Consider the following 11,984-nt stretch of genomic DNA (forward strand, 5'->3'; position numbering starts at 1 on the left):
TATGAGTCTGCAAGATCATAAAGCTCCTATGTGGTTTTTTGACCACCGGCAAAGCCTTCAGAGATTGTCGGAGCAAGGTCGAGGTCGGGGAACTGCTCATCGATGCAAGCAAGGGCAAGGCAGGTGTTGTAGACTCCGACCTCGAATAGGTGGTCGCCGGTCATCTCGCAAAACCTATGCTCGATCACTCCTTCCTCCTCAGAGGCCACCAAGAGCCTGTCGATGTGACCAGTCACAGTGTCCCCCGGAGTTGTGCAAACTTGAACACCGGCGAACCAAAGCAGCGAGTCGAAGGGGGAAAATGTCTGATTAAGGTAATATAGAAATATGCCCACCGCTGGTTGTTTTCCCTCGTCATATGCTCTAGATCCCTTTGCACTGCCAGCAACTCCTCCCGACTACTTGGCAAAACACGCTGGAGTCAGATGGTCGAGTCTTACTTGGCTAGCCTGAGACTACACGTGATTTTGCTTGTGGGCGCACCTCGAAGATTGCTCTGCAGGTTCTCTCGCTCGACCGTGAACGTAAGTTCACACTCATTCACCGCTGCCTAGCTACGCTAGTCGATGAAGTCATCGATGAGGGTGGTCGAGGGCTTGGAGCAAGCAGAAGGGACAATCAATGCAGGAGCACTAGGACCACGGCAGCAACATAAGCCCATCAAAGAAATGAAAAACTTCATTCAAATATATTACAAGCCTAAGGTACAGTACGATATTTACTATTCGGTGGTTTCCACCTAGAAGAGAGAACCTACGTACTCCACCGGCCCTTGGCACTTCACTTGCAGCCTCGCCTCATCTACAAGACCGGCGGTCACAACACCCTCCTGAACAACCTTGAGGTTGAAGTTGGGGTCACTGCAGTGGTTGCACTGGAGAACATACTCTGCCTCATCTTTTGTTGCCTTCGCCACGTCCTCCGCGATCCTCGCCACCCGAATGCCTAGGAGCCGGGCGAACTTCTCTGCCAAGACGCTGATGGCTTAGGCCCAGCCATGCACGGTCTCTTCCTAGGGCCCGGTGAATTCTATATCAACACTCCTCAAGGGCCCCGGCATTACCAGGAAGGCATCCCTCAGAAAGCCACGGGTTGTCCTCTCGACCTCCAGCTGTTGGGCGCTACAGGCGATAATCTCGACTTTCTCCTGCTGAAGCGCGTGTCACGCCTCCTTCTCATCGGCCACCAGCCTCTCCATCTCAGCGCATCTACAGTCTGCTGCCTCTTTCTCTACGATCAGTTTTTTGATAGAGGTAAAGAGGTTGGTGACCAGAGAGAACGGGTTGGAGGAAGGAGCTGGCGCCACGAGCAAGGCCACGGACAGCTCTGCGGCTGTGGAGGCCTCAACAGCTGAGGCCGACGTTAGGATCATGGTTGCCCCAGGACCTGTAGCATCTTGCCAGGGCGGCAGAGGAGGGTTTACGGCGAGAGGTTTGATGGGGTCGAGGACCTGCAGTGACCACGAATTGCGGAGTCAGGGAAAGAGCTCGAAGTGTCTACGACTAGCCGGAGAGCTTAACACATGGTCAAAACGGTGAGCACAACTCTCATCCTCGTGAAGCCACTAAGAGTAGAGGGGTGATAGCTGCTAGAGAGCCACCGGTGGTCAGCATCCCATGGGCGCATTTGGACGCTTCTAGGGAGGCCGAATCTGCCGTTGATCTCTTCCCCCCTTGCCCTGAGGCTTGATGAGCATAGCCTGGTTGTCCCCGACTGGTTCGAGGAGAGGCTGGTCATCTCTTTGCTAACCGGCACTGCTCGCAAAGCCTCCACCGGTGGTTGATAGTCGACTCTGAGTAGCCTGATCGTCGCCATGACTAGATGTGTCTGTACCGTGACTAGATTGGTTGCTGGCCAGGGTGGTGCCAGGCGATGGAGAGATTGTTTGGGCGCCAGGATTGATGCCCCGGATGACCCCCATGACCTCACCGACTATTAGACATAGGATATTGACCTTAGGAAGATCCTGTAGCGATGCAAACTATGAAACCCTAACTAGGGAGAAGGCTTGGAGGTGCGAATTTTGGGAAAATGCTGAACTTACCCTCCCGAGTCATGCCCTTTTAGTCAAAGGGAGATCGCACAATGGAGGAGCGTCGAACGGAAGGCTATCTTTCCTCAGGGCAGCCAACATTAGGATTCAGACCCGCCAGTCGACGGCCTCGTCAGTAAGATCTAGATAATAGGGAGACTTGAGAGGTCGTGCACCTAACAAAAAAATGCCAGGGAAACGGCTGCGGTATTACCTGCAGAGCTTTCCCGGGAAATGTCGTTAGGCCCGACGTATTGGAATGCCAGATGTGCTCTCCTCCGAAAGGGGCACAACCAGAGTTGGCATTTTTGTCTCTGAGTTTAGGAAAATTTGTCTCACTGCATGGTCCAGCGTCCAGTGAAATGAATACGACGGATGGTCCAACGCTTAGGCAGATTTCACACTGGAGGTGTTTGACTCAGCAGAGAAAATCCATTGAAACACCAGATGGTCCGGCGATGGGCAGCATAGCACACTGGACTAATTTTTTCAAAGATGTTGCAAAGCGTGTCTGGTGTGATGCTATACGCCGGATGGTCCGACGATGGAGGATCTACATGCTGGACTAATTTTTTCAGAGAGGATGCAAAACTTGTCTGGTGAGGATGTACACGGCGGATGGTTCAGCGATTGAAGGTGTACACACCAGAGGGTTTTCCAGGAGTGTGTTAGTGAAGGAAGTATTGCACACGCCCGGATGGTCCGGTGATCAGAGGGCAATACACGTCGGATCACCCAGTGTTCATGATTTTTCTGTGCTGTGCTTTCAACTGAGGATTTTGATTTTGACTATTCTATAATGGAATTGGAGATATGTGTTTGCTTGTCTTATTATGTGTAGGTGATGGATGCAACTTGACGGTCGATGGCGGGATGATCAGGACCAAGGAGGGTGCTTGGTGCCGAACGATCAAGGAGGCTGGGTGCAGTCAAGGGTGTTCCTAGTTGTACATGTGATGATCAAGCAGTGTGTGAGAAGGTGGATGAAGATGGCGTGTTGACAAATTCAAGTAAAAAAGATACCGGTGTAAGTGACAAGGCGACCTAAGGGATCGAGAGCGGGAGAGAGTTGTCGGCGGTCAAGATCGCAATATGGAGTACACGTGTCGACATCGAATCGCTCGCTTAAGGTGTAAGCAAGTGGCGGTGAGTCACGCTTTGAGAAGCGTGCAAGGCAGTTTCGTTGTTTGACCTTAAAACCGTAGGACGGAAGAGTGCACGTGGTATCATCGTGAAGCTTATGTCGAGACGAAGTTAAGTCATGAAGAAACCACGACCGTTCAATGGACGAGGAAAAAGATGGACGAAAATGCTCTCGGTTATATGTATGAGTGTATTGTAAGAGAGTGATATTTTATGAACAATCTAGGAAATTTAATGGTCAAAGAACCTAGGGTATATATAGAGGGGGGCTGGTTGAGCCCTTTTGAGCCAACCATTTGAGAGTTATGTGGTAGGGTTTTAAGAGAGAGATGAGTTCTTAACCTATGTATTAGGTGAGCGTTTTTTTAATTCTTTATAATCTGCCAAAAATAGATTGTACTTTGCAAGTAATGAAGTTTATATTGCCTCTTATGTTTGAGTTTATCTCCTATTCTTCTTCTCTTAGCTCCCTTGTTTTGTCCAGATTTTTTAGTTTTTCTTCGTGATTTTTGTTTTGCTTGGGAGCTGAAAATTTTCAATTACCCTGAAGTTGTTCTTCTTGTTGTTAGAGACATAAAATTCACATACAGGTTGATTTTGAATCTCCCTTACTTCTAGTTTTTTAATTTGAAGAATTTCTTCACTCGATGCCTAGATCTAAGTGCTTCACGTTTTAAGTTACGAGTTTTATAACTACGACTCTTAAAATAATGTTCTATGGAACGTAGTGTTCAATTCCATTCATAAGAGCTATGTTTTACTTACAACGTCACCAAGCGGTTGGAGTAGAGGACGTGGTTGTTCACTGGCATCAACGGTGGTGGAGGCTCTGTAAGCAAAAAATCATGGAAGTTATACAAGATCTATTAGCACAAATTGATTTAACCGAATAAACTAAAACACCCTTTTATGTGTGCATTGCACAACTCGACCATTCATGTGCTATACGGCACAAACCTACCCGTTTGCAAATTAGCGTCTTGCATCTTGGAGGTATTTCTCTCCTATCTTCCTTCTTCCTTTCGCGTTCTCTCGATGATCAGAGAAAAATTACTCTTTTTATGTGCTATGAACATTTGCCTTCTTCTACTGATTATGTGCTAACTATGCATTTTTCTATGCTGCAGCACACACATATATATACTTGATGTGCATGAGCTTCAAAGTCCTCTACGTTTCATCTTGCATGAAAGTGAACATTAATGGTCCAATTTCTACTATGTGAAACTGAAGGGTTAATGTCCACAACAAGCATTATGATCTCTATTGAACAATCTAGTAAAACAGCCATTAGCACTTAGTGTATGCATGCCGATTCCATTACAAATGCTTAATGCATTCAGTTTTTCTTCGAGAAACATGCACAATATACTATTAGTTCTTTTGAAGGGAGAGGAAAGGGTATTGTAACCCCTTGATTCTCATTCTTTAAGTCTAGTAACCATCATACTAAGACCTTTTTCATATAAGAACCATTTTTTCTTCATTAGTTACATGGTACATTTTCTAACATTCTCCCACTTGGCCCATGTGATAACTTGAGTAATTTTGCCTCGCTCCATCGGTATTCTGACACGTAGAGGACCGTCGAGCTCAAGCCTGACTGGGCCAATGGCTACTCACGCCTCTAAGCGGCAAACCTCATCCTCGGCGCCGCCGCCTACGAGAAGGGCCTTACCCATGACCCCAGCAATGAGGACCTCAAAGCAGGGCTCGAGGATGCAAAGAATGTCGTCGTTGCCCACCGCGCAGCGGACCGTTCGGCCCCGACACCATTGGGCAGATGTTCCAGGGTCCCGAGCTGTGGAGCAAGATCGCGTCAGGCCTAGCCACGCACCCCTTCCTCGAGTAGCCTGAATTCATGCAGATGTTGCATGAAGTGCAGAGGAACACCAGCAGCCTCAATATGTACCTCTCTGATCCCCGCATGATGCCTGTGCTCAGCCTCATGCTTAACATCAAGATCCAAAGGCTCAAAACCTCCGAGTCCTCACAGTCTATCCCACCACCTTTTTATTGTAACTTTTTCTATCATTTATGTTACTTCCGCTCTTATTTTTGATATACTTAGATGAGAAAATAGGAAAAAATTATCTGTTTCAAAAAAAAATTAAGATACATATTCACATCATCTAATCGTTATTCTGGATCCTTCGTATACCTAAAGTGCCCAAAGAAGATGCCACTCCATCGTATCGTTGGATAGAATTTTTTCTTTACCTGCTTGACACAATCTTATGCTAAGCACATTCTAAAACTCAGTAGCTCACAACTTCGGGCCGCTAAGAACGTATTCACGGTACTCTAATATAATTTTCGTTGCCTTTTCTCGGTACAAAGCTATGTTCCTGTTTGGAACATAGAAATTCCACAAAGTATTGGTACGGAATGAAAAAATCCCACATTTCGAAGCAGGCCTAAAGCATGGTGAAGGACAAATATATATAAGCTTCGTAGTCATTTATTTAAAGTACATTGTGCGTTGGATACTTAGACTTAGATCTAGAATAATCATATACACAAAACCAAATCGTATCAGGGAGATTACAATCACTCCTAACCAATTCTATCCTACAGTGACAATGTATAATCAGAAATGTTTTAATACTCAATGCAGCTTTCGCCGGCCAAACAACAGAAAACATGATTAAAATTTTAACAAAATTTTACGAATTTCCGGAATTTCATAGGATGACAAAATATCTAATTTTAGATTTTTTTTCACTGATATGTGAAACCTGTGAGGAGCAGAGGAAAAAAGACTAAAATTTTAATGATTTTTACAAATTTTGATCTTTTCACAGTTGAAGAAAAAAATTATAAAACGAAATTGAAATCCGAAAACCACCTCTCCTGGAACGACTACTGGTACGAGACAACAACAAAAGCAGCACCAGCGCCAGCGCCACGCCCCACGGCGACGGCCCCTCGCACCGTACCGGTAATGGTCCCCTGTCACCAGCTCCGCGAGGAGGGACATGAGACCCCCGCCACCAACCCGGCGCTCGCCGCAGCTCGCCACACAGTCCTGCACGGCGAGGATGAGCGGCAGCGGGGCCAGGATGAGGAAGAGCCGGAGCTGGTCGAGCATGCTCTCCACCGCCGACTCGCACCACGCGTACAACGTGGTGGCCGCGAGGAGGGAGACCATCGCAAGGAGGAGGAAGACGTGGACCGACGACTGCCCGACGCCGCCGCCGCCAGCTCCTCGGGCTCGCAGCTGCTGCTGCGAGTAGTTGTAGTAGTAGGGCACCGGCTGGTAGTACGGCGAGTAGTAGCCGCCGCTCGCCATGTCCATGCAAGAACTGATTAATCCTATATAAAAAAAGAAGCTTCTTTCGTTTTGTGAATCCAAACTGGTCTTGTAATTTGCGCTACTTGGTCACTAGCGAGTGCCACATGCTCTGTGTGCGACGAAAGGTGTTTTTATATATATGCGTTTGGCTCGCAGAAGGAAGCTGGAGATGGGGATTCCTTGGGACGAAAACACGAGGGGATTCCTTCACAACGATGCTGACGTGCCACCAATGGAGGCCCAACACGTGGCGCCGACAAAGCGGCGATGAGGAGTGTCATGGACGATGCCGCTTTAGGTGATGGCAAAGCTGGGATCTTCGTCACTCCGTGGAGCTTTGTTTCGGATGATTGATTCGAGCACTTTTGGCACATCATTAGTTCGTGATTATGCACTCCTTTTTCGTGTTAAACGAGCCAATTGATTGCCGGTTTCTTTTGGTCATCAATCACTAGGCGCCCTAATGCAGTGGTTACCTGGGACAACAAGCGCATATCGTGGAAAACCGAGCGTTACTCAGGTGGGTTGGTGCGAGGTTGTTTGTCCAGTTTGTCTGGGTTCTATCTTAGGGTTGCCACTAGACACTGTTAGAATGTATATAAAATAAGTTGTATATTTGGTAGTATATCATTCGATGTATTTTTTCTTAGAGATAATTCTGTTATAATCCTACCATGTATGAGCCACGCCAGAGGCTCTTCCCATCATATAAATAAAGCTATGTCGCCTCCTAACGGAGGTGAGAATGCTCCTAATTTTATATGGTAATTAGAGCATCCTCTTCCATCTACATCTAGGTTAGTTTGTTTCTCGTCATGGCGATTGCATCTTCCTCAACGGTGACTTCTGCAACTTCTATCCTCGGCCCTCATGTGACTGAAAAGCTCACACTGGACAACTATGTCCTGTGGCGTGCGCAGGTCCTTCTTGCGCTCCGCGGTGCTATCCTGACCGGCTACATCAATGGCTTGGTTCAGGTTCCTCCGAAGATCGTTGTCATCACCAACGCTGACAAGAAGGAAGAAACCATCACCAATCCTGAGTATGCGAAGTGGGTTGCTCAGGATAAGCAAGTCCTCACCTACTTATTGAACTCTCTATCAAGAGAGATTCTAACTCAAGTGACAATGTTGGAAACTATGGCTCAGGTGTGGGCCGCAATTCAGGAGATGTATTCATCTCAATCTCATGCGCGGATTGCCAATCTATGGCTCAGCCTCGCAACTACCCAGAAGGGAAACATGACCACTGCTGCGTACTTCTCCAAGACGAAGGTGCTAGGAGATGAAATTGCATCGGTTAGCAAACCCCTTGATGATGAGGAACTAGTGTCTTATATATTGTCAAGCCTCGACATCGACTATAACCCGTTGGTATCCTCTGTTGTCAATAGATTTGATTCTATTTCATTGAATGATCTTTATGCACAGATGATAAGCTATGACACACCGGCATAGGAGGATAATTTTAGTCCTCTGCAAACTCGGTGTCTCGCGGGCATGGTGGGGACTCGCGGGGTCGAGGGAACAATCGTGTCAAACATACGGTTGTGGACGAGGTGGCCGCAACAACAGCGGCAGAGGTGGATAGGGAGGTCCACATGCGACATGTCAACTCTGTAACAAGAGTGGGCACACGGCTTTCAAGTGTTGGAACAGGTTTGATCCAAATTTCCAGCCCAAAGAAAAGGTTGCAGGATCTGCGATGACATCCTACGGAGTGGACATGAATTGGTAAGTTGATACGGGTGCCACTGATCATATCATGGGGGAGATTGATAAGCTAACCATGCGTGAGAAGTACAATGGGCAAGATCATGTGCACACTGCAAGTGGTTTAGGTATGGAGATTAGTCATGTTGGTCATGCTATTGTTCCTACCCCAAGTCGCAAACTTTATCTCAATAATTTTCTACATGTGCCAACTGCTCATAAGAATCTAGTCTCTGTTCATTGTTTGGCAACTAATAATAAAGTCTTTCTTGAATTTCACCCAAATTTCTTTGCTATAAAGGATCAAGCAACGAAGAAGGTAATCCATCTATGCAGATGTGAAGGAGGCCTTTATCCCTTGGTGCCGCATCACTCCTCTGGTCAAGATCCCAATAAACAAGTTTTTAGTGTCATCAAGCTGTCCTCATCTAGATGGCATAATTGTTTAGGTCATACTTCATCTTCTATAGTTTGTCATGTCGTTCAGAATAATTAGTTGCCTTGTTCTACAGAGTCTAGTCTTGAAACTATTTGTGATTCATGTCAAAAATCTAAGAGTCATCAGTTACCATATTCGAAATCTATTAGTATGTCTACAACACCTCTTGAGCTTGTTTTTTCGATGTCTGGGGACTTGCCCATACTTCTGTTGGTAGACATAACTATTATGTGAGCTTCATTGATGACTATAGCAAATACACTTGGATTTACCTTCTTAAGAAAAGATCTGATATTTTCCAAGTGTTTCATAACTTCCAAAATTTTGTTGAACGTCAGTTTAGCAAGAAAATCTTGACCATGCAAACAGATTGGGGAGGAGAGTATGAAAAGTTAAATTTTTTCTTCCAAAAGATTGGCATTGCACATCATGTCTCATGCCCTCATGCACATCGGTAGAACAGGGGTTCTACTGAAAGAAAATATCATGGTATTGTAGAAAAAGGTCTTGCTATTCTTTTGCGTGCATCTATGCCATTAAAATTTTGGGATGAGGCATTCTTAACCGCTACTTATCTTATCAATCGTTTACCTAGCAACGTCATCAATGTTCAAACTCCCTTAGAATGTCTTTATCATCAAACACCAGATTATAGCTCCCTTTGGATTTTTGGTTGTGCTTGTTGGCCACATTTGAGACCTTATAACTCTCGTAAGCTTGCTTTTCGGTCCATGCAATGTGCTTTCCTCGGTTATAGTTCTCTTCACAAAGGGTTCAAGTGCCTTGACATCAAAATCGGTAGGGTCTATATATCTCGCGATGTTGTTTTTGATGAATATGTTTTTCCATTCGAAAAACTTCATCCAAATGCCGGAGCATGTCTTCGTACTGAAATTCTTCTTTTACCCACTCATCTTATGCCTAGTTTTGATCAAGGGGGCAAACAATCTGCTGATCAAATGACTAACTTTCCTAATCCTGGTGTTATTGTTGATCATGTGCCAGGATTGCAGGGACAAAATCTAGTGAAAAATAATGAAGAATTGATGCCAAACTGTGTTGAGTTGTCACAGGAATCACATGAAGTAATAGAGGAATTAGGCGTCCAGGGTTCTAGCACAGAAACTGCTGATCCCGTTGCTCAAGACTCTGTCTAGCCTGCGTCATCTTCGACACACACGCAGACAGGCTCGCAATCTCATGCAGACTCGCATTGTTCCACTTAGTCAGGTACATCGCGAGGTGGAATGCAGGGATGTTCATCTGCCTTAGGTCCAGGAACGGATTCAAGCGCCTCTATACCAGAGACAGTTTCGCCTCCTATACATGTGCTAGCTCCTGCAAGACTATGAACACGACTCTAAGATGGTATTACTAAAACTAAAAATTTCGCAAATGGTACCATAAGGTATGGATATATGTGCACAACAGGTGAACCATGTGATTTGAAAAAGGCCTTAGGAGATCCAAAGTGGAAGAAGGCTATGGATGATGAGTATGATGCGCTTATCAGAAATAAAACTTGGCATCTTGTTCTTGCACATCAAGGTAAAAATCTAATAGACTGTAAATGGATCTATAAAGTAAAGAAGAGAGATGACGGTACCATTGATAAGTATAGAGCCCATTTAGTAGCAAAAGGTTTCAACCAAAGGTACGGTTTGGATTATGAAGATACCTTTAGTCCAGTGGTCAAGATTGCCACTATTCGTCTTGTTTTGGCTATTGTTGTTTCCAAAGGATGGTGTCTCAGACAATTAGATGTACAAAATGCGTTCTTACATGGTGTTTTGGAAGAGGAGGTATATATGAAGCAACCACCTGGGTATGAAGACAGAAGAACTCCACATTATGTTTGCAAGATTGATAAAGCTACATATGGATTAAAACAAGCTCCAAGGGCATGGTACTCACGCTTGAGCTCAAAACTACAAAAACTCGGCTTTATACCATCCAAGTCAGACACTTCTTTATTTATTTACAATAGATATGGCATCTCTATCTACGTTCTTATTTATGTTGGTGATATTATTGTGACTAGTTCATCTGGTTAGGCTTTATCGGCATTGCTCAAGGATGTAAATACTAATTTTGCACTCAAGGATTTGGGAGACTTGCACTTCTTTCTAGGAATTGAGGTCAAGAAAACTTCTGATGGGATATTTTTTAATCAAGGAAAATATGCAATGGAGATTTTGTCTCGTGTAGGGATGGAAGAGTGCAAAGTCTCTTCTACACCCCTATCTACCTTAGAAAAACTCTCTACCTAGGATGGTGATCCTCTTGGCCCTGATGATAGCACAAAGTATCGAAGTATAGTAGGAGCACTTCAATATTTAACTTTGACTAGACCAGATTTGTCTTTTTCAGTAAATAAAGTCTGTCAATATCTTCATGCTCCTACTATGGCGCATTGGACTGCAGTCAAGAGGATTCTTAGATATATTAGAGGTTCTGTAAATATTGGCTTGAAAATTAGAGGATCAATGTCTACTTTGATAAGTGCTTTTTCATATGTGGACTGGGTAGGCTGTTTAGATGATAGAAGATCAACTAGTGGGTTTGCAGTATTCTTTGGACCAAATTTAATTTCTTGGAGTGCTAGAAAGCAGCTCACAATATCAAGATCAAATACAGATGTTGAGTATAAAGCATTGGCTAATGCAACGGTAAAAATTATTTGGGTTCAATCGATGCTTACTAAACTTGGAATTCATCAAAGTCAAGTACCTTATCTATGGTGTGATAACTTAGGGGCAACATATCTCTCAGCAAATCCTATTTTCCATATAAGAACTAAACATATTGAGATTGATTATCATTTTGTGAGAGAAAAAGTTGCACAAAGAATGTTAGATATTCGGTTTATCACTTCCAGAGATCAAGTTGCAGATGGTTTTACAAAAGCTCTTCCAGTGCGGGATCTTCATGAATTTATATGCAATCTCAATTTGGTTAAGTTGTGATTGAGAAGGACTATTAGAATGTATATAGAATAAGTTGTATATTTGGTAGTATATCATCTTATGTATTATTTGCTTTTCTTAGAGATATTCTGTTGTAATCCTACCATGTATAAACCATGTTGGGGTTCTTCCCGTCATATAAATAAAGTTATGCGGCCTCCCACGGGAGGTGAGAACGCTTCTAACTTTACAAACATTTTATTTTTAGCGGAAAGGGTATTCCTTTCCGTAACTAATTGGCAGGAGTTTGTAGTTACTGTCACTTTATGCTTGTCTTCGTCTTGCTTTTTACTATAATACTGCAAGAAAAGTAACTCATAAGATGGTATGGATACACATGTTATCTCGTTTGTTCATCTCTTCCACTTGATATCTATTTATCTATTAATTCTTTTAT

The 11,984-nt window shown here is 44.2% G+C and overlaps 1 protein-coding gene and 1 non-coding gene across 2 annotated transcripts; one reads left to right on the plus strand and one right to left on the minus strand.

Annotated features, from left to right (window-relative positions):
• Positions 1-1,162: 1,162 nt before the first annotated feature.
• On the minus strand, positions 1,163-6,555 carry LOC133927561 (uncharacterized). Its single transcript, XM_062374025.1, has 2 exons — positions 6,135-6,555; positions 1,163-1,450 (listed from the first exon to the last, which is right to left on the minus strand). The coding sequence occupies exons 1-2, from the start codon at positions 6,471-6,473 to the stop codon at positions 1,163-1,165; spliced, it is 627 nt and encodes a 208-aa protein (XP_062230009.1). The 5' UTR covers positions 6,474-6,555.
• Positions 6,556-7,777: 1,222 nt separating this feature from the next.
• On the plus strand, positions 7,778-7,916 carry LOC133927882 (small nucleolar RNA Z247). Its single transcript, XR_009911378.1, has one exon. It is a non-coding gene; the product is annotated as a small nucleolar RNA Z247 (small nucleolar RNA).
• Positions 7,917-11,984: the final 4,068 nt, after the last annotated feature.

This window comes from Phragmites australis, chromosome 8 (assembly GCF_958298935.1).
Source record: "Phragmites australis chromosome 8, lpPhrAust1.1, whole genome shotgun sequence".
NCBI lineage: Eukaryota > Viridiplantae > Streptophyta > Magnoliopsida > Poales > Poaceae > Phragmites > Phragmites australis.